This window comes from Macaca nemestrina, chromosome 2 (genome assembly GCF_043159975.1).
Source record: "Macaca nemestrina isolate mMacNem1 chromosome 2, mMacNem.hap1, whole genome shotgun sequence".
NCBI classification, from domain to species: domain Eukaryota; kingdom Metazoa; phylum Chordata; class Mammalia; order Primates; family Cercopithecidae; genus Macaca; species Macaca nemestrina.
In genome coordinates, this window is record NC_092126.1 from 108,231,870 (window position 1) to 108,253,949 (window position 22,080).

The 22,080-nt window shown below is 44.5% G+C and overlaps 2 protein-coding genes across 2 annotated transcripts in view; both read left to right on the forward strand.

Annotated features, from left to right (window-relative positions):
• The first annotated feature begins 340 nt into the window (after positions 1–340).
• Positions 341–4,150, forward strand: LOC105480621 (transmembrane protein 42). Its single transcript, XM_071091551.1, has 3 exons — positions 341–570; positions 2,668–2,814; positions 3,510–4,150. The coding sequence occupies exons 1-3, from the start codon at positions 379–381 to the stop codon at positions 3,648–3,650; spliced, it is 480 nt and encodes a 159-aa protein (XP_070947652.1). The 5' UTR covers positions 341–378; the 3' UTR covers positions 3,651–4,150.
• Positions 4,151–17,878: 13,728 nt separating this feature from the next.
• Positions 17,879–22,080, forward strand: part of LOC105480319 (transglutaminase 4) — a 40,781-nt gene continuing 36,579 nt past the window's right edge. The window contains exon 1 of the mRNA XM_011738988.2: positions 17,879–17,905. Within this exon, the coding sequence (XP_011737290.2) occupies positions 17,887–17,905 (19 nt within the window). The 5' untranslated portion in view covers positions 17,879–17,886. The remainder of the gene's footprint in view (positions 17,906–22,080) is intronic.

Consider the following 22,080-nt stretch of genomic DNA (forward strand, 5'->3'; position numbering starts at 1 on the left):
GGTGGGCCGAGGCGGGGCCCGTTCGGCATCTTTAATAAGTTTCACCGGGACCCGGTGGCCGGGATGGAGACGGCTAAGCCGCGAGATGTTTACCTACTACCACAGCGTCCACAGTACCCGGCTCGGCCTTAGGCCTCGGGTCCCGACGTCCTCTCGGGAAGCACAAACCTACTACAGAGTAAGCCTGAGGCCACCATAGCCCTGAGGCTCTGCCACGCCCCCTGGCCCGCCCCCTCCGAGGCGCCGGGGAGCGATTCCCAAAGTGCCTGCGGGAGCGCCGCGTCACGGGAGCGCCGCGTCACGTGAGGCTGCCGTCCAATCGCGGCGCGCGCTCGGCCCTGCTGGCGGCTGGCGCCAGGCACGGTGGCAGCGGGCAACATGGCCGAGAGGCCGCGGCCTCCGGGCGGCGCCGTGTCTGCGACCGCCTACCCCGACACCCCTGCGGAATTCCCTCCGCACCTCCAGGCGGGTGCAATGCGGCGCCGCTTTTGGGGCGTATTCAACTGCCTGTGCGCCGGCGCGTTCGGGGCCCTGGCCGCCGCCTCCGCCAAGCTGGCCTTCGGCAGCGAGGTCGAGCCCGGGGCGCTGCTGCTGCTGCTGCGGGCGGGCGGGCTGGGCGGCGCTGGGCGGAGGAGGGGCGCTGCGGGGCCCGCGGGGCTCCTGGGGTGGGGCGGGGGTGGGCACAGGGCGCCGCCGCACCCTCGCCGGTCTGTCCGGCTGGGGCCCCCGGCCGCGCACGGCGCTGCGGTCAGCTGGGGTGGGAGAGTGTGTTTCGCCTCTAATCACGCCAAACCCTCGTCCAGTGTAGGCGGTAAGAGACGTCGGGGACTGAGGCCTCCTCCCTTACCAGGGACCTAAAACCTTTTCTCCGGTTGGGCTAGTTCGCTCTCCGGGAAGACCTACACCTCCTACATCCACCCTCTACCTCTCATTTTAAGTCCCTTGTGCCTGAACATTTCTCTCCACGTGACTCTTAAGGTGAGAAGCCTGTTGCCCATCCCTTTACTCCATAATTAACGGGTATTGTGACCAGATGACCTGTCTGCCCCACTACCAGGAAAATTGGGAGTTTGGGATACTGTAGGCATAAGCAGATACTGACAGAGACGTTCTGGTTGTTTTCCTGATGCTGAGAACTCCCAAACTTGCCTCCTGGCGTCTGCTAAGGTGTATCTCTGCCTCTCCCGTCCCATGTCGTAGACCAGCCTCTGCTTGCTAGAGGGGTTTCATTGCATCTGCAGCCCAGGGTTAGCCTCTGACCTGGACAGTGGTCACTGATTATTTAGGGTTAAGCCTATTTAGGGCTAATCCAGTAGGAGCTGCCATGCTTGAGGTTAGTATCCCATTGGGTGTAGTTCATAGGGTAGGTGGTCGAAAGTAAAATGAATAACTTTGTATGGGCCATGAAGTTTGTTGTCATGAACCAGACCTTCATAACCCTTTATGTAAGCAGGTTGCCACTGGCCCATATGCTGCTTTGTGTAAGACAAGGTTGTCCAACTCGCGACCCAACACAAATTTGTAAACTGAAAACATGAATTTTTTTGCGATTTTATTTTTACTGTTTTTAGCTCATCAGCTATCATTAGTGCTAGTGTATTATATGTGTGACCCAAGACAATTCTTCCAGTGTGGCCCACGGAAGCCAAAAGACTGGACACTCTGGTGTAAGTTATAAGAAAGCACCTTTTTCTCAAGACACTATGTGTTCAGCTGCTGAGAAACCACTACAAGTAATAAATATGATACTTAGATTCCGCCCCCCGCACCCTCCCCTCCTCGCCTTGTCTCCAGGCCGGCTTCTAACTCACCACCAAGCAAGGGGGGCTGCATATCCTTTGTGTAGGAGGCTTCTAAAGATCCTCTCTTTTCTTGAGACTTTCTCCTTTAAAAAAGAAAGAAATTATCTGCAAGTTCTCCAAGGAATGTCTGGGATCACTAAATAGTCTGAGGTGGTGTTTCCCCCAGGCAGGACTGTGTCCTAGTTAAGAGCATGGAGGTACACTGCCTGATTGTGAAGCCTGGTGGCTCTCATCACGGTAGCACTTTAAGAAAGTTACTTGATGCCCCTGGGTCTTTATCTGTAAAATGAAGTTAAGGAATAAATGAGAATGCTTAAACTCTTAGCACAGGGCCTAACACAGAGTAAAAGCTCAAGAATGCCCAGAGGGGGTGAGCCTTGCTGGGCTATAACTTGTATAGGATTTGGGGGTGGGAATACAGAGCAGACATCGCTAATTCGTGCTTTCCCTGATCTCAAGAAGTAAGAACTCCATCCCTGACTTAACTCATACTACCTACGGAGTAAGAACTACTTGGCCCTCTGGGACTGATCTTCAGGCACTGGTCATTGTAAGACCAATAAGGGGCTGGTGTCAGTAGAAAATACTGACTTTGGATTAGCATTTTGCTTCTTCCCAAGATCGTATGGCCAGCAAGGTGGCCAAATGAGTGTCTTCTCTGAATTTGCTTTACTTGTAAGATGGGTCTGCTGCCCACTGAGGGTTAAATGAAGCCCTGTGCAGAAAAGCTCTGAGGCCTTCTGAGCTGTAGTGGGAGCTCAGTAGGAGCCTGGGTGCCAGCAGCCACAGCGCTGGCTGTGCTGTGAGGGGGTCTGCAGGTTGCTGTGCAGGGTGGATGTGGCTGCAGTGACACTTTCTCCTGCAGGTGAGCATGGGTTTATGCGTCTTAGGCATTATTGTGATGGCGAGCACCAATTCTCTGATGTGGACCTTCTTTAGCCGGGGCCTCAGTTTCTCCATGTCTTCAGCCATTGCATCTGTCACAGTGACTTTTTCAAATATCCTCAGCTCGGTGAGTAGCCTGAGGGTGTGGTGCTCTTATCCTAAATCTGGGTTCTGGGTGAGTTGTCTTTGGGTAACCCCTCCTTTCCCAGACAGGAGAAAGGACAGGAACTGAAGCAGAGGTTGGGCTGTGGCTTTACCCCTGGATGATGCTCTATTCATGAAGCAAATGTAATTCTAATCATGGAGGAATTCTCAAGTTAGATATGAGTGAAGCCTGACAGTAAAAAGCCTGCTTGCTTGCTGTGCCTCCAGGGTGGAGCCCTCATTCTGAAGTCACTGTGCATCCTAGCTGTTTCCTAGGTTTCTGTGCACTCAAGGCTCCATGAGATTTAGAGCATTGGGATTCCCAGAGACTTTTCTTCCCTATGTAATCTGAGGTTGACAAGATGGAGCTGAGCCTAGTCAATCTTGAATTGAGAGAGAAACAAATACCAGGTACCAGCTGTGTCTACCTGCTGGCCTCTACTGGGTCTTTCTTGTGTGCTTTGCTGAGGTCCAGTGCAGTGACGGAGGTAGCCTCTCCATTCATGCAGGTGAGATTGAATAGAGTGACTTGATGAAGGTGACAAGTAGGTTTCAAGCCCAAGGCTTCTGGCTCCACACCTTTCCTTCTGGCACCCTTAGAAGGAAGTTAGTCCCAGGAGAGTGAGGTTGTGCCCACCCGCTGAAGTTGAGTCCCTCACAATTGTCTTTGTCCCACAGGCCTTCCTGGGCTATGTGCTGTATGGAGAGTGCCAGGAGGTCTTGTGGTGGGGAGGAGTGTTCCTCATTCTCTGCGGACTCACCCTGATCCACAGGAAGCTTCCGCCCACCTGGAAGCCCCTTCCACACAAGCAGCAGTAGCACCACTTGGCTGGACGGACTAGCTGGAAAGATCACGATGGTGGCCCAGCCTTGGGATGGCATGTGGGACTGTGTCCTAGGGCGACCCAGTTGTGCAGCCTTCTGACCATCAGCCAAGGGAAGCAGGCCTCTGACAGAGCAGGCTTGAGGGTGGACAACTCTGGCTCTGTAAGGAGAGGTGCAGCCACAGCAGTGTTCTACTGGAAGCGTTTTGATCATCTGTGCAGTGCTTTGGATTCTTGCTCCCAGGCCCACCCCAGTGAGCCTTCGCAGATGCTGGAGATCCTGGGGTTGGTCTGCTTTGTGTATGGTACTTGAAACCACGCTGTAATTATTATCCTGTTGCCAAACAAAAGCCAGTCATGTAACTCTAGAAGCAGTGACTGGTGGGGCCTTCTGACAATTCCATGCTGATGTATCAGGCCATCTGTGTCATGCTTATGTATTATGGCAAGAAGAGGAAAACTGGGTGAATAAATACTTTTTTTTGTAAGTTAAAACTACCAGGTACAGTGTCTTAATTCTTTCCTTCCCTTTGGAGTAAGAGGGAGCCAGAGTGAGCTGAAATCCTGGTGTGAAGGAGGCAGGAGAGTGAGGCAGGTACAGAAGCCTTGTGGCCTCATTGCTCTGACACCTGCTAGAGCTTGATCTTGTGGTACTTCCTGAGGTCACACAGCCTAAGGCTCTTTGAACTGCACAGGGTCTGCTCATTTTTCCTGGTGCTCTCAAGGAGAAAAGTTTGACCTCCCTTTGGAGACCTTGTTTTACTTACTAGGGAAAGAAAGTGGTTCAGAGGTCCCTCCCTTCCCTGCCACTCTGTTCTTCCAGCGTTTACCTTTAGGGCTCTTCTGTTGTTTGCTTTTCTTTCTCAGATCCCCTTGTTCTTTTTTTTTTTTTTTTTTTTTTTTTTTGAGACGGAGTCTGTCTCTGTCACCCAGGCTGGAGGGGCAGTGGTGCAATCTCAGCTCACTGCAAGCTCCGCCTCCCAGGTTCATGCCATTCTCCTGCCTCAACCTCCTGAATAGCTGGGACTACAGGCACCCACCACCACACCCAGCTAATTTTTTGTATTTTTAGTAGAGACGGGATTTCACTGTGTTAGCCAGGATGGTCTCGATCTCCTGACCTCGTGATCTGCCTGCCTCGGCCTCCCAAAGTGCTGGGATTACAGGCGTGAGCCGCTGCACCTGGCCTCCTTGTTCTTTTTGTATCTTAGACCGTGTGAATGTAATTCCTAGTTCAAAGTGGGCTGTGTGCTGCCTGCACACTTTCCCAGCACAGAGCTTCAAGCCCGGCACTTACCTGCTTCACTTCTCCCCTGGGGTGTCTGAGGGCCCTCTCAGCTCTCCTGAGTCTGATCTCTGGCCCCAAGTCTTAATGCATTTCCTGCAGTTGAGAGGGACCTGATGGCCAGGAGGCTAGGAGAGCGAAGGGTCTTGTCCAGACCCTCCTCCTCGCCGGTGTAGCACCTTCATTGCTCTCTTCCTTTACTGTGGTCAGCACAATTAACAGAATGAGCTTACTAAAACCATTCCATGGCCCCTTGTGATGTGGATCTGTTCCTAGCCCACCACTCCAACAAGAGTTCTCTTCCTCGATGACTCCTTAGTACCTGCTTCCCTCACGCTATCCCCACCATGCTGAGTCCCCCCAGATGTCTGCATGTCAGCCATTCTCAAGTCTACCGTGTCCAGTCCTGCCTGCATGTTTTGTACTTGCTCTTTCCCTTGCCTTGGGTTCCTTTCACCTTCACCTCTTGCTGGCAAACTCCTACTCTTCAAAACCCTTGAGCGCCCATGGGGGCCAGGGCAAAGTTGTAATTCACAGAATGTTAATCATTTATCTCCACTTTGACGCATTCCCTCCCAGCCATCTCGTGATGGAGCTACTCTTGTTCCTGTATTAGAGGTGAGGAAACTAACGCTTGGGAAAGTGGAATAATTTGCCTGACATCACACAGTTGAGGAGTGCCAGAACCACAATGTCAGCCCAATCTGACAGGGCTCAGCTCATTCCCTACATCTGTCCTGCTTCCCACACCAACACCTTAAAGCCCAGAAAGGCCCTGCAGTAAGGGGCCTATTCCACACTGTGACTCAGCATGCCCAAACCTCAGAACCCTTTGGTCACCAGCCACCTACCTTTTCTTAGGGGCCCTAGTGTTGATATCCCTGATCTAGTCTGACCCCATCTTTCTACCAGTGAAGAAGCTGTAGGATATTCAAGGCTCTCCAGGGTGTGTTCACCATGTGGGTCAGACACGCAAGCCAAGGCCAGACCTGAAGACTGCTGACAGCTGGTGGTCGGCCTCCCTGGGCAGTTAGTGAAAAGGGCAGAAGGAAGTCCATCTTGGAGCAAGCATTGTCCTGAGAGGACCTAGCCTGCCATCCAGACACTTGCTGAATGCATAGAGATGGTTGGTGTTGACGTGGAACCCTATCACTCAATTCAACAAATATGCCTGTATTTGTACAAGATGTACAAGATGTATTTGTAGATGTACATTTGTACAAGATGTAAGATGTTTTTCTAAAAGGAAGATCAGTCATTCTTCAAAAAGCAGAAAGATACACCTCTATAGTCATCTAAAAAGTTGAGGAAATGTTCACTATATTTATTTTCCTCATTTCAGAGGTTTATTCTCTTGATAAGAATAAACTATATCAATACTATATCAATATTTGTCTTTTTGGTGTGCATCTTGGATGATGGATTGAACTTTGCTTGGAGCTGGCAATTTGACATCCAGGTTCAAAGGCCTCATAGGACATTCCTTTTGTTTAATTTTATTTTTTAACTTACTCTTTTTAAAAGTGTGCAATTCAGTAGTATTTTAGTAGAATTACAAGGTTTTCGACCATTACCGCTAGCTAATTCCAGAACTTTTTTATCACTCCAAAAGAAATTCTCATACCCATTTTCTATTCCACCCTCCCCCAGGCCCATGGGAATCAAGGATCCACTTTCTGTCTATAGATTTGCCTATTCTGGACAGTTCATATAAATGGATTATACAACATCAATATATGGCCTTTTGGGTCTTTTTTCACTTAGCATAGTGTTTTCAAGGCTCATTCATGTTGTAGCATGAATCAGTTATTCCTTTTTATGACAATAATACTCCATTGTGTGTATCTACCACATTATCCATTCATCGTTTGATAGACATTTGGATTGTTTCCCTTTTCTGGCTATTAGAATAATGCTGCTTTGAACAATTGTGTACACGTTTTTGTGTGAACATGTTTTTAATTCTATTGGGTATGTACCTAGGAATGGAATTGCTGACATAACTATGACATGATATGATAACTATATTTAAATTTTTTAGGAACTTCCAGACTGTTTCCAGGGCAGTTGCACCATTTTACATTGTAACCATCAGAGTATGAGTGTTCCCGTTTCTTCACATCCTTGCCAACACTTATTGTCCTGCCAGTCTAGTGGTATCTCGTGGTTTTGATTTCCATTTCAAAATGACTAATGGTGTCAAGCATCTTTTCTGTGCTTGTTGGTTATTTGTATATTCTTAAATGGAATTTCTTTGGAGAAATTCTGTTTAAAGCATTTACCCATTTTAAAACTGGATTATATTTTTGTTAATGAGTTATAAAGGTTCTTTTGGTATTCTGGATAGAAGTTACTTTTCAGGTATATGATTTGCAAATATTTTCTCCCATTCTATGGGTTGTCTTTTTATTTTCTCAGTGATGTCTCTTGAAGAGCACAATTTTTTTATTTTGATGAAATTCAATTTGTCTATTTTTCCTTTATGTTTGTTTGGTTTTTCATTTGATGCATATCCAAAAATCCATTACCAGATCAGAATGTGACAGGGGCCAGATAATGCAGGGTCTGTTGCAGACCATTAAAAGACTTTGACTTTTACTCTGAGGGTGCAGAAGAGAGCTAATCTGACTGATACTCTGAAGGGATCATTCTTGTACTGAGAACACACTGTGGAAGGCTAGAGCAGAAGCAGGAAGACCTTTTAAGGGGCCACTGGAGCCATCCAAATGAGAGGAGAGGGAGGCTCTGGTAGCAGTGAAGGTGACAAGAAGTAATGGACTAAATAATGCATTTTAAAGGCAGAGCCAACAGGATTTGCTGATGCCTTGGATGTGGGTGTGAGAGAAAGAGAGGTCAATAATGAATCCATAGTTTTGCCTGAGCAGCTTGAAGAATGAAGATGTCAATAATGGAGTGAAGAAGACTGGAAGAGGAGCCTGATTGAGCAGGAATATCAAGAGCTCAGTTTTGAACCTGTTAATTATAATCCCTGTAATAATATATCCAGGTGAAAGTGTTGGGTAGGCAGTAACCAATAGGACATAGGGCTCAGAAGCTCAAGGAGATGTCTGGGAGTCATCAGCATAGAGATGGTATTTGAAGCCATGAGACTAGATGACATCTTCTAGAGAGAAGATGTCCAAGGACTGAACTGGGCACTCCAATGTTTAGAAGTCTGGGAGATGTGAAAGAACCAGCAAGGTAAGTAAGAGGAAATAGCCACTGAGGTCATTTGCAAGTGTCGTGTCCTGGAATCATCTCCAGAAAAAGGCAGTGATCACCCAGGCTAAAGCTGCCGAACAGTCAGGTAAATTGAAGATTGAGAAATGGCTTTGGATTAGCAAAGAGATAACACTGATAAGAGCAACTTTGAGGAGTGACAGGGCAAGAGCCTTACTGGATTAGATTCAAGAAGGAATAGTGATCATCTCTATGCAGTAAAAGCATTTGACAAAATGTAACTTCCTTTCATGAGAAAAATCAATAACTAGGAATAGAAGGAAATTTCCTTAACATGATAAAGGCCATATATGAAAAACCCACACCTAACATTATAGTCAATGGTAAAAGACTGAAAGCTTTTCCCCTAAGATTAGGAACAAGACAAGGATGCCTATTTTCACGACTTCTATTCAAGATGATACTAGAAGTCCTAGCCAGAGCAATTAGGCAAGAGAAAGAAACAAAGGATATTCAGATTGGAAAGGAAGAAGTAAAATTACCACTGTTCACAAATTATATGATCTTATATGTAGAAAACCCTAAAGATTCCAAAAAACTGCTAGGAGTTAATAAATACAGCAAAGTTGCAGGATACAAAATCAACACACAAAACCAATTGCATTTCTATATCCTAACAACAATCTGGAAAGGAAATTAAGAAAACAATTCCATTTAGAATGCATCAAAAAGAACAAAATACTTAGGAATAAATTTAACCAAGGAGGTGAAAGACTTGTGCACCAAAAACCACAAAACTTTGCTTCAAGAAATTAAGGAAGTCATAAATAGAGTTTCTGTGTTTATGGATTGGAAGACTTAATGTCGTTAAGATGACAGTACTACCCAAAGCGATCTACAGATTCAACGCAATCCGTTTCAAAACCCCAATGATGTTTTTTGCTGAAATAGACCTATTCTGAAATTCTTATGGAATCTCAAGGGATCCCAAATAGTCAAAACAATCTTGAGAAAAAAGAACAAAGTTGGAGGACTCATACTTTCTGACTTCAAAATTGTTACAAAGCTATGTATTTTTAAAATGTGGTAATGGCATAAAGAAATACATAAGGACCAAAGGGATATATAGAGAGCCCACAAAAAAACACTTTGACAGGGTGCCAAGGCAATTTAATAGGGAGAAAACAGTCCTTTTGACAAATGGTAATAAGAAAATTGTATATCCATACGCAAAATAATAGAAGTTGGACCCTTACCTTACATGATATACAAAAGTTAACTAAAAATGGATAAAAGACCTAAATGTAAAAGCTAAAACAATAAAACTCTTAGACGAAAATAGAACGTATTCAAGAATTAGATTTGACAATGATTTATTGATTGTGATACTGAATATAAGCAACAAAAGAGAAAATAAATTGGGCTTTATAACAATTAACTTTTGTGCATGAAAGGACACCATCAGGAGAGTGACCAGACAACTCAAACAGAATGGGAGATATTTGCAAATCACATATCTGATAAGGGATTAATATCCAGAATATATAAAGAACTTCTACAATTCAATGTCAACCCAAAACCTAATTTAGAAACAGGAAAAGGACTTTAATAGACAAATCTCCAAGGAAGAAATACAAATGGCCAATAAACACATGAAAGATGCTCAATATCACTAGTCACTAGGGAAATGCAAATCAAAACCATAATGAGATACCACTTCACACCCATTAGGATAGTGTTAATTACAAACAAAAACAACAAAATAACAAATGTTGATGAGTGTGGAGAAATTGGAACCCTTGTGTATTGCTGGTGGGCATGTAAAATGGTTCAGCCATTGTGGAAAACAGTATGATGGTTCCATAAAAGTTAAACATAGAACTATTACATAACCCAGCAATTCCACTTCTAAGTATTTATATACCCTAAATAATTGAAAATAGGGACTCATACAGATACTTGTACACCAATGTTCATAGCAGCATTATTTACAATAGCCAAAAGATGGAAATGACCCAAATGTCCATCAACAGATGAATGAATAAACATATGGTATATACTTACAATGGAATAATATTCAACCATAAAAAGGAGTGAAATTCCAACACATGTTACAATATGGATGAACTTTGAAAACATGTTGCTGAGTGAAATAAGCTTGACACAAGGACATGTATAATTCTACTTATATAAGGTACCTAGAATAGGCAAATTCATAGCGACAGAAAGCAAAACAATGGTTACCCCGGGCAGAGGGTGGGCAGTTATTGTTTAAAGGGTATGGTGTTTCAGTTTGAAATGATGAAACTTCTGAAATGGATAATGATGATGGTTGCACAACATTATGAATGTCCTTAATGTCACTGAATTGTACACTCAAAAGTGATAAAGATGATAAATTTTTTGTATATTTTACCACAATTTTTTTAAAACAGAAAAAGAGAATGGTGAGACGAGGAATTGGAGACAACAAGTGGTGATGACTCAAGGAGTTTTTCTACAAAAGGAGCAGAACTCTGGGGCAGTGGCTGACAGAGAAGATGGGAACAAGAGAGGGGCTTTGGTTTTGTTTTAGTTTTGGTTCAGATAGGAAAACAGCAGCATATTTACATATGTTAATGGCATTGATCCCATATCCATGGGAAGATTGAGAAATTCAGGAAGAAGGGGATGAAGAGAGCATTGAGTGCTGAGCCAGAGCAGGTGAGACAGGATCTGATGCACAAGTAGACAGTTTTGCCCCTTAGCGAGGAGCACAGACATCTCACCCCCAGTGAGGGCAGGAACAGAAAGATTCAGGTAGGTAGTTGGAGGGGGTCTTAGGAATTATTTTCTCAAAGCTGCTCAGATCTTATAAATCATTAGGAAAAAGACAAAATACCTCAACAGAAAGTATGTAGGTTGATAATTCATAGAAGAGGAAACTTGAAACAGCCAATAAACATATGAAAAGGCTCTTCCTCACTAGTAATAAGGAAAATGCAAATTAAAACTGCAGAGGACAAGGAAAAGGCATGCCACAGACTGGGAGAAAATACTTGCAAAACATATATCTGATGAAGGACTTGTGTCCAGAATATGTAGAGTTCTTGCAATTTAAGAGGACAACCCAGTAATACAAGGGCAAAAAGTTTTAACGGCACTTCACAAGAGAAGATACATAGGTAATAGATATGCATTTGAAAATAGACACAATATCATTAGTCATTAAGGAAATGAAAATTAAAACCACAATGAGATACTACTGCACACTTACTAAGATGGCTAAAATTTAAATGAGTGAAATTAATAAGTATTGGTGAAGATGTAGGCAACTGGAACTACTGATTGTGGAGCAACATGGTACAACCATTTTGTGAAACAGTTTAACAGTGTCTTATAAAGTTAAACATATACTTGCCCCTCCTAGGCATTTATCACAGAGAAATGAAAACATATGTCCACATAAACACTTGTAAAAGAATGTTCATAGCAGTGTTATCCATAATAACCCTGTTACAGACTGAATTATGTCCCCCCGGAGATTGATGTTGAAGCCCCAAACCCCAGTATACCTGTATTTGAAGATTGGGCTTTATGAAGATAAAGTTAACTGAGGTTATAAGGATAGAACTCTAATCTGATAGAACAGGAGTCCTTACAAGAAGGACTCTATCTGCACATGTACAGAGGAGAGGTCATTTGAGGACATAGCAAGAAGGGGAGAAGGCAAGCCAGAAAAAGGGCCCTCCAGAAACTGAATTTGCCAGCATATTGATCATGGACTTCTCAGCCTGCACAACTGTGAGGAAATAAATATCTGTTGTTTAAGTCATACAGTCTGTGGTGTTTGTTATGGCGGCATGAGCTGACTGATACAACCCAAATGGCCACCCATATTCATTCTATGGAATACTACTCTTCAATAAAAAGGAAGAGAGTATTGATACAAGCTGTCACAAGGAGAATCATAAAATAATTATGCTAAGTGAAAGAAGTCAGACCCAAAAAGAATATATACCATATGGTTCCATTTATATGTAATTGGAAAGAAAAAAAGGCAAAACTCCAGTGACAGACAGCAGATCAGTGTTTGCTTAGGGCTGGGAATCAGGGCAAGAAGGAACTTTTTAGGGTGATGCCTCTTTTCTACATCTTGATCATAGTGGTCATTACACAGCTGTATAAAACTAACATTCTACACTGAAAGTGGGTGAATTTTATTGGATATAAATTGTACCTCAGTAAAGCCAGGGGTAGCTCAGTAAGATACCATTGATGCCATTTCATATAAGATTGGCAAAAGTTACAAAGTTGAACAACAAGCAAGGCTAATGTCGTGGAGCACTGTGAATTCCCATGTGCTACTGGTGGGAGTATAAATTAGTATAACCCTCTGGAAACATTTTACTGTCATCTGACAAAACAGAAGATGTGCATACTGTTTGAGCCAGCAGTTCCAGTCCTGGAAACTCTCACTTGTGCACAAGGAGACATGCACACACGTGCTTGTTGCAGCAGTGTTTATAACTGAGAAAAATGTGAAACAAGTATCAATGGGAGGATAGAGAAGTTATAGCATAGTGTATTGAATACTATACAGTGGTGACAAGCATGAATTACATGGAAAAAAATCTCAAAATAATAATGTAGCGTGAAAAAAAGTAGAAGGGCACGTTAAGTATAACTTTACAAAAAATTTAAAACCTTCAAAACAATACTACCTATTATTTTAGATATCCACACATGTAGTAAGTATTTTTAAATAAGCAAAGAAACTTAAATACCAAACTCAGAGTGGTGGTTACTTTTGGGGAGGGAGGAAAGGAAGTTGGGGTTGGGAAAGGATATATAAGGGGCTGAGAGCTTCAGTTGTAGCCGTAAAGTTTTATTTCTTGAACTTGATGAGGGAGATGTAAGTTTTCATTACTTGTTTTGGAATTTTTGTAAGGTTTCATAAATGTTTTTAGACAAAACTTCACTGATAAATGGGAATGATCATATTTAACAATCATTAGACATACAAATATCACTGCTGTTGTTTAGCAAGAAAACCCCAAGATCGTCTTTGCTAGCCAATGTGTGCTCTGGGCTCTTTGGGCCTGGGTAAGGAATGGCAGGGCCCAGCCCAGAGTCTAGAGGTATGGTGAATCAGACAGGTTAGGGTGGGAGGTGAGGCGGACCATGTTGATTCCAGTGGAATTGGCTCCAGGGCTGGACTGGCCAGAGAATTATTACTCCAAATTCCAGAGCCATCCAGTTCCTTTGGGAAACAACGGCTTGGAGGGCTCAGATTTCCCCCAAATCTACTCAACTTGTCATATATTGAACTGAGATGGGACCCCAGATAGCCTGACTGAGAGCCTGTCTTGTCTGTACTACTTCCGTGTTCCCTTGCTGGTCTTCAACAGGGTCCCCAACGTTCTTCTTGCCCAGAGGCCTACAGTAGTGAGTCCTGTCACCAGGGTGGTCCATCATGGGGCAGCCCCTCACCGGAGTTTAAAAGTCAGTCCCCTATGCAGTTAGACCTAATGCTACACCAGGGGGAAAATTCAAAAGGAAAAAAATACACAATTTAGGCAACAGGGTTCCTAGCTGCATTACTGCTAGTAGCAGTCAGTTGCCTGATAGTTGAGGAATGGTTAGGCAAATATGGTAGAATATCATGTGCCCATGAACGGGGTGAGCATTTGAAATAGGCAGATCCTAGACAGTGTCCACAAGGGCAACCTGCCAGGCATGGCCTGAAGTGCCAGGTTTTCTCCATGCCGTGTAAACACATTTGTGTACTATGGCAAGCGCTAGGAGTGGCTTAATGAGAGATGACTTCAGGGTTTATTGGATTCTTTTACTTTCTCCTATAAAGTTGTTTACATATATAATAAGAGTCAGATTAGAGATGAATTTATAGCTTCAGATACAAGAAGAAAAGATTTTTCTCCCATAAATCTGTGGATGCGTATTTACTAACTCCTCCCTGTCTCCACACAAAAAAAGGGGGCGGGGATGCATCGGGATGGCTATCTTTATGATTTAGCACCGAGCTTAGCACCATGAACAGCCCCTGTGGCGCCTAGAGTCTGACAGGGCCTCAGTTGTTCTTTCATCCTCAGAATCGGCAGGTGGGTGCAGATGTGGGTCGAGGATTGGGCTTGAATCCCCAAAACCAGTGTGTATTGGGCTTTCCTTCCAAAAGGGACTCCCAGCATGCATTGGGAGAAGGGGACACAGCCTCCCCTGACCTCTGCAGGAGGCACCTGCCCCACAGGCACAGGCATGGGGCCACTCCCGGGCTTCCACCTGAGCACCCTGTCCTGTTTGCTTACTTGTTCATTTATTCATGCATTCTCTCATCTGCTGAGTACTCTGTGCCATGCTATGGGTTAGGGACACAAAATGAGAAGATTCCATTCCTGGCTAAGGTCCTCTGTGAACTTCATCTTGAGACATGTCTTCTGTTCCCCACCTTACCAGGTGGTTTGCAGGCTCTTCTTGCCTGCCTTTTCCTCTTCTCCCTCCTCCCCAGCTCCATCATCTGTGGATTAATGTGAAGTTTAGACCATGCCAACTTTTCTGGGACAGCACATTCGGAGCCTCCTGTCCCATGGTGGGACCTGCGCCTGGTCCCCTTGGAGAGCAGAGAGCAGAGGGTCTTGAGTGGGCTGCCTCTGATCCCAATATGCCAGGGGTTGGCCACCAGGTGCTAGTGCAATATGGGGGCTGCAGTTCAGCCTGAGGTGGGGGGGAGTGGAGGGGGTGGCGACGGCCCCAGTGGCCTGTGACTAGACCATGGTGTCAGCTGTGGCCCCAGACAGGAAACGTGAGAATAGATGATCCTTTGGGACCAGCTGACAGACAAAATGCCACATGCACAAGGTACTAAATACGGCCCGACTCTGCTGAGGCCTGGAAGTTCTGTTGCAGGAAGAGGGAAGGCAGGCTCATGGATTCTCTGCTGATGCCCAGGTGGCTGCCTCTCTCTAAGCTGCACTTTTTCTATCTGTGAAATGAGGGTGTTGGGATGGGGGGGGTCCTTTGTAAGGTCCCCAGTGTAGCTCATTTCTTGCAGAGAATTTTGAATGCCTTTGCCTCCTCATCGCATCCAGTTTCAGACACGTGACCTGTGGTGTGGGTGTTATTATTTCCCACCTCCCAGATGAAGAAACAGAGGTACAGAGAAGTGACTTCCCAAGGTCACACAGCAGATCTGTAGAGGACCCAGGATGTAGGCCCAGTTCTGTCTGACCCAAAGTCTATTCCTTTTAGACACTTTTATACTCACTCTGGTACCCTGGATTCTCTGGCCTGGAGAAAGCTCATCTTGCACAAGCCCCTCATTTGTCAAAGATGATGAAGGAAGCCCAGGGAGGTGAAGCAACTAAAACCCGGACCCTCTCACCCCTAGGCCAGGACTTTTATATAGAGGCCTTTTCCCTTTAAGCAGTGAATTTATTCTTAAATAGGTAATTCATGCACATGGTGCTAAATTCTGATGATGCAAAAGGAAATACAGAGAAAAGCAAGCATCCTTCTCCCACTCCTGCGCCTATAATCATGGGGCCTAGGGCTTCTCTGCAGACAGAGCCCAGCCAAGGCTTTTCGTAAATGCCATGTGCACTTCAGGGCTTGGTTTATTCTATTATATCTAGGGATGTGGCGCTGAGATACTTGCCTGCAGAACAGCAAAAACCTCTGACTTCATTATTGTTATTCAAAGTAACCAGGGTCGTTGCTCTCTGGCTTGCCTTAAAGCCAGCAAAGGCAATTGCCCATCCCCTGGGCTTTTCGTCTGGAAGAGACCATTGGCATCATTATTCAGTCCCCTCACTCTTCAGGTAAGGAGCTAATGAAGACAACATTCCCATTGACACACAGCAAGTTACTGTGGTGTTGGGGTTTCAATGTCAGGAGTCTCCTCTCTTCCTCTGGCATTTCTGCTACTATGCCAGGCTGGCTCCTTTCAGTAGACATAGCATCATTAAAAAATACCACAAGTGCCCCTGTGGAGAGCAGAAGAGATAGCCATTAAAATTAGAAAAGCTTATGCTCTTTGGCCTAACATATCTACTTCAAGGCATTCAATTCTTCCTATAGACACACTCACAGGACAGTAAAATGATCTCTGTCCAACCTTATTCTTTGCAACACTGATTGTAATAGGGAAATATTGGAAGCAAACCAGATGCCTATGGATGGGAGGTAAGTTACATAAATTAGGGACCATCCACACAAACAGAATATGTGCAGCTGTGAAAAGACTGGGCCACTATTCCATGTGCAATAGGAACAGTCCCATCTTGCCAGGCATGGTGGCTCACACCTGTACTTTGGGAGGTGAAGGTGGGCGGATCCCTTGAGCCTAGGTGTTCCAGACCAGCCTGAGCGACGCAGTGATATGCTCTCATTTGTGTAAATAAAATAATACATTATTTGCTTTGCAGATGATGCCGTCGCTGCTGGGAGCCCTGTAATATCAGCCATGGTCAACCCCACCATGTTCTTCAACATCGCCGTCGACGACAAGCCCTTAGGCCACGTCTCCTTCGAACTGTTTGCAGACAAGATTCCAAAGACAGCAGAAAACTTTTGTGCTCTGAGCACTGGAGAGAAAGGATTTGGTTATAACGGTTCCTGCTTTCAGAAGTATTCCAGAGTTTATGTGTCAGGGTGGTGATGTCACACGCCATAATGGCACTGGTGGCAAGTTCATCTATGGGGAGAAATTTGATGATGAGAACTTCATCCTAAAGTATACAGGTCCTGGCGTGTTGTCCATGGCAAATGCCGGACCCAACACAAATGGTTCCCAGTTTTTAATCTGCACTACCAAGATTGAGTGGTTGGATGGCAAGCTTGTGGTCTTTGGCATGGTGAAGGCATGAATATTGTGGAGGCCATGGAACGCTTTGGGTCCAGGAGTGGTAAGACCGGCCAGAAGATCACCATTGCTGACTGTGGACAGCTCTAATAAGTTTGACCTGTGTTTTATCTTAACCACCAGACCGTTCCTTCTATAGCTCAGGAGAGCACCCTCCACCCCATTTGCTCGCAGAATCCTCGAATCTTTGTGCTCTCGCTCAGTTCCCTTTGGGTTCCTTGTTTTCCTTGTTCCCTTCCATGCCTAGCTGGATTGCAGAGTTAAGTTTATGATTATGAAATAAAAACTAAATAACAAAATAATAATAATAGTCCATTATTTGCTTCTCAGTGCACACAACATCTCTGGAAAGATCCAAAAGAAACTGGTAGTAGGATACATCAAGGTAGCCAGGGGGCATTTTTTCAATTTTGAACCATGTGGATGCATTATATATTCAAAATGTAAAACAAAAAACTCACAAGCATCTCTTATTTTTTCAACTTGAGGAAAAGAGAAGAAGAAGAAAGACATAAAGTCACTGAAGATTAGCCTGGGTTCCTAGACTTGATCTTGATAGTAACCAGAATGTCAGGTCACATGTAGTGTAGGTCATAGGGTCCTGGCTTTTGGTTACCCATTGTTAGGCTCATATAACAGACAAGGAGGTGCCATTCTCCATTGTCTGTCCCTTTTACATCAGCTCATCTTGGCTCCTGATTTCCTAGGTCTGATATGGAAGGTTCCGGGATTTTATTATTTCTAGTCAACATCCCCTTCCCAAACCCCGCCCCTTGGCAGCCACAGCAGAGTCACATCTAGCCCAGGATCACATAAAAAGGGCTGTTTCCTCTCCTGAGGACCAACTGTGTGGAAGCACCAGGCATCAGAGATAGTCCTCCCTGGCATTGCAGGAGAGAATCTGAAGGGATGATGGATGCATCAAAAGGTGAGTGGGTGAAATCTCCATGGAGCCCCACGTGCCCCTCCAGCCAGCTGGCCCTAAACCGCTCTCTTGCCTCTGCCCGGTGCTTGGGGCCATTGCCCTCTCACCCTAACTTGTGGCCCTTGTGCTGCTTGCTCTCTGTCTCATCCCTTTTTAGAAAAACAAAACAAAAAAAACCAAACTTTTCATTTAGGCATAATTTCAGATTTACAAAAAGATTGCAAAAATAAAAAGAAGAATATCCATATATCCTTTATCCAGATTCCCTAAATGATTACCGCATTTGCTTTATCCTTCTCGATCAATGGACAGATAGATGATACAGACAGATAGATAGATAGACAAATATATATTTTTTGAACTCTTGAGAGTAAGTTGCAGATATTACATTATTAAATACTTTGGTGTGTATTTCCTAAAAACAAGGACATTCTCTTATGTAACCAATACAATTATGAGGACCAGGACATGAACACCATTTCAATACTGTTATCCAACCCACAGATTTTATGTAGATTTCACCGATTGTCCCAATAATGTCATTTATAGCAGAAGAAAATCCTAGGTCAGGCTTTGCATTCTGTTGTGGTGCCTCTTTGGTCTCCTTTGTCTGGAACAGTTCATCTGTCATTCTTGGAATTTTGTGACTTCATCACTTTTGAGGAGTACATACCAGTTACTTTGTAGAGTGTCTCTCAATGCGTCCTGTCCTTTCTCAAGGTCACCTGATGGAGTTTCCTACTGCAGAGGGTCTGTCTGCTGCTGTCAGCAGTGTCATGCTTCTCAGAGTGGGGAATAGCAGAGGGGGTTCATGTGCCAGGCTCTGTGTGCCATGAGGATGCAGCCACCTACCACCACCAAGAGCAGGCACTAGAGCCCTCACTTTTACTTCAGGGAGTCCGGGTGCTGCTAGGAAACAACACGGCTGGGTTTGAACCCCTCTGCCGACTCCCCAGCCCCCAAGCCCTCTGTGACCTCCCAGCAGGGTCTGCTCAGCAGCCTCCTCTGTTGCTTGAAAAGCTGCTTGATAGCCAAGGAATGGCTACTTTGAAACTCTGCAAAGGGACTAAGCCAGACCCTCCTAGTTTCCAGCTTCTCCTTTTTTATAGGGTGATATTTCTAAAGAAATCAGACTCTTCTTTTTAGTCCCAAGGCCACAGAGTTTTGAGTTCCTCCTTAGACGGTTGACGCCTCAGCTAGACTCAGCCTTGAAGGGTAAAGAGTCCTTGGGACTGAGAAAGGGTGGTGTGGTGTGATGGGAAGCACCTCCTGATAGGAGAGAAGATTCATGTCTCTACCATGCACTAAATGGCCCTGTGGCTTTGGGCAAGTCACATCAATTCTGGGAAAGTACTATGTAAATTACTGAGGACTACCTGAAGGAAAGGTAGTATCGCCTGACCCATGCTGTCATTCTCAAGAGATGCAACCTGCTCACTGGGGAGGTTTGATGACTTGCCTGAGGTCCCAGCCATGGGTGGCAGAGCTGGGACGCAAACCCGGTGTGTGTTCGTTTCATGCTGCACGACTCTGCCTCCCTGCTGGGCACAATTTGACTTTACTCTCAAGATCTAAATCACCAAAGACAGTCATCTCATGGCCACCAGTGTTGGGGTGTTGGTGGGGGAAGCTGACGCTTCCTGAGGTGTCCTTTCTGATGGGCTTGTGCAAGTAACCATCACATGCTACCTTACAACATTAGCGAGTTGTGATGACTTCACGGTGTTTTCATTAATATTATGTCATTTTTTCTTCCAACCACTCCGGGAGGTCAGGACATCCAAATAGGGACCTGGAAAATGGTGGTATGTGTGGGATAAAGATAGGATTTCATATAAGCGGAGGAAATGAGAAATTGTACAATTTGTGGTATTAGGACAACTGGTTAGTATTTAGAGAAAAACAAAGCCAGATCTCTATCTCATGGCTTATACCACAACAAATCCCAGAAAGGTCGAAGATGAAACTGTAAAGGCATTAGAAGAAAATGAAGGCAATATGAAAAATAATCTCGGACTGGAGGAGGTGTTACAAAGGAAAATAGAAAACCTAGAAACATAAAGTAAAAGAAAGGTAAAACTGACTGCAGAAAAATTAAAAATACATGTGAGACAAAACCTCCAGAGTCAGAAGGTAATGGAACTGTGAAGGGTACTTTCAACACATATGAGAAGCAAATGCTATTCTGTAGTATAAAAAGAGCTCTCAGATCTATAAGAAAATGGCCAACATCCCAAAATATACGTGGACAAAGAGCAGTATTAGGTAGTTCAAAGAAAAAGAAATATAAATTGTAATACATGAAAAGATGTTCAACCTTACTTGTAACGAGGGTGGTCATGAAACAAAACTGAAACAGCAGGCCAGGTGCGGTGGTTCATGCCTATAATCCCCAAATTTGGGCGGCTGAGGTAGGAGGATTGCTTGAGTGCAGGAGTTCAAGACCAGCCTGGGAAACAGGTGCGGTGGCTCATGCCTGTAATCCCAACACTTTGGGAGGCCAAGCTGGGCAGATCACTTGAGATCAGAAGTAAGGGACAAGCCTGGCCATCATGGTGAAACCCTGTCTCTACTAAAAAATACAAAAATTAGCCAGGCGTGGTGGCACACACTGGTAATTCCAGCTACTTGGGAGACTGAGGCATGAGAATCACTTGAACCTGGGAGGCAGAGGCTGCAGTGAGCCGAGACTGCACTCCAGTCTGGGCAACAGAGGAAGACTTTGTCTCAAAAATAAATAAATTAATAGAAATAAAAATTAGCCAGGCATGTGGTGCACATGGGTAGTTCCAGCTACTCAGCTACTCAGGTTCAAGGCTGCAGTGAGCCATGATTGTACCACTGCAGTTCAGCCTGGGTGACAGGCCAAGACTCTGTCAAAGAAAGAAAGAAAGAAAGAAAGAGAGAGAGAGAGAGGAAGGAAGGAAGGAAGGAAGGAAGGAAGGAAGGAAGGAAGGAAGGAAGGAAGGAAGGAAGGAAGGAAGGAAGGGAGGGAGGGTTGTATAAAAGCAAAACAGCAATGAGATTTCATTTTTTCATTTATCAGATTAGCTAAGATTAAAAGTTTAATAGAAAATAGCTTTAAAAAGGCATCGTCCCATCTTTTTGTAGGAGTGTCACTGGTGCAGTCACTAGAAGGCTCTCTGGCAACATTTACTGAAATTAAAGATGCCCATATCATGTGACACAGCAATTCTGCTTTGGAAGATTTCTCTTACAAGTATTGTCACACACGAGTGCAAAGATACATGTACAAGGAAGTACATTGTAGCATATAAGATTTTAAACGATCTGCATGTCCATCCAGAGGGATAATAGCTGCTAAAAAAAAAAAAAAAAAAAAAAGCAAAACAAGGTTGAGACCAGCCTGGGCAACACAGGGAGACCCTATCTTCACAAAAAATGAAAAGCTTAGCTGGGCGTGGTGATGCATGCCTGTAGTGCCAGCTACTCAGGAGGCTGAGGTGAGAGGATTGCTTCAGCCCGGGAGGTGGAGGCTGCAGTGAGCTGTGATCACACCATTGCACTTCAGCCTGGGAAACGGAATGAGACTCTGTCTCAAAAAAAAAAAAAAATTAAAAGAAAATAATAACAAGATCTAATTGGGTGGTTAGGAGATAAATTTCAAGATATATGTGAGAGAGAGAAGTAGGTGGAGAAACAGAGAGAGAGAAGCAATGTGCAGAATAGTGTATTGAGAAAGCTCCTGTTTTTGTAACTAAAGTATTGGTTTATGGCAGAGAAAACTGGAAAGATACTTAGATGCTTTATAGTGATTTTCTCTGGAGAAAAGATCTGGGAGTCTGGGATAGGAGAGAAACTTAATTTTTGTAATGGGCATTTATTACTTTTATTTATTTTTATTTTATTATTATTATCATTATTATTTTTGAGACAAGGTCTCACTCTGTCACCCAGGCCGGAGCCCAGTGACACAATCTTGGCTTACCGCAGCCTCCAGTTCCCAGGTTCACGCGATTCTCCTACCTCAGCCTCCTGAGTAGCTAGAATTACAGGCATGTGCCACATTACTCAGTTAATTTTTTATTTTTAATAGAGATGGGGTTTCACCATATTGGCTAGGCTGGTCATGAACTGGCCTCAAGTGATCCACCTGCCTTGGCCTCCCAAAATGCTGGGATTACAGGCGTGAGTCACTGTGCCTGGCCTCCTCTTTA

What these genes read in the sequence shown, in the direction of transcription:
- LOC105480621 (XM_071091551.1), top strand. Translation starts at nt 379, where the DNA reads ATGGCCGAGAGGCCGCGGCCTCCGGGCGGCGCCGTGTCTGCGACCGCC. An exon ending in AGCTGGCCTTCGGCAGCGAG is followed by an intron (nt 571 to 2,667) that starts GTCGAGCCCGGG and finishes TTTCTCCTGCAG; the next exon opens with GTGAGCATGGGTTTATGCGT. An exon ending in TTTCAAATATCCTCAGCTCG is followed by an intron (nt 2,815 to 3,509) that starts GTGAGTAGCCTG and finishes TTTGTCCCACAG; the next exon opens with GCCTTCCTGGGCTATGTGCT.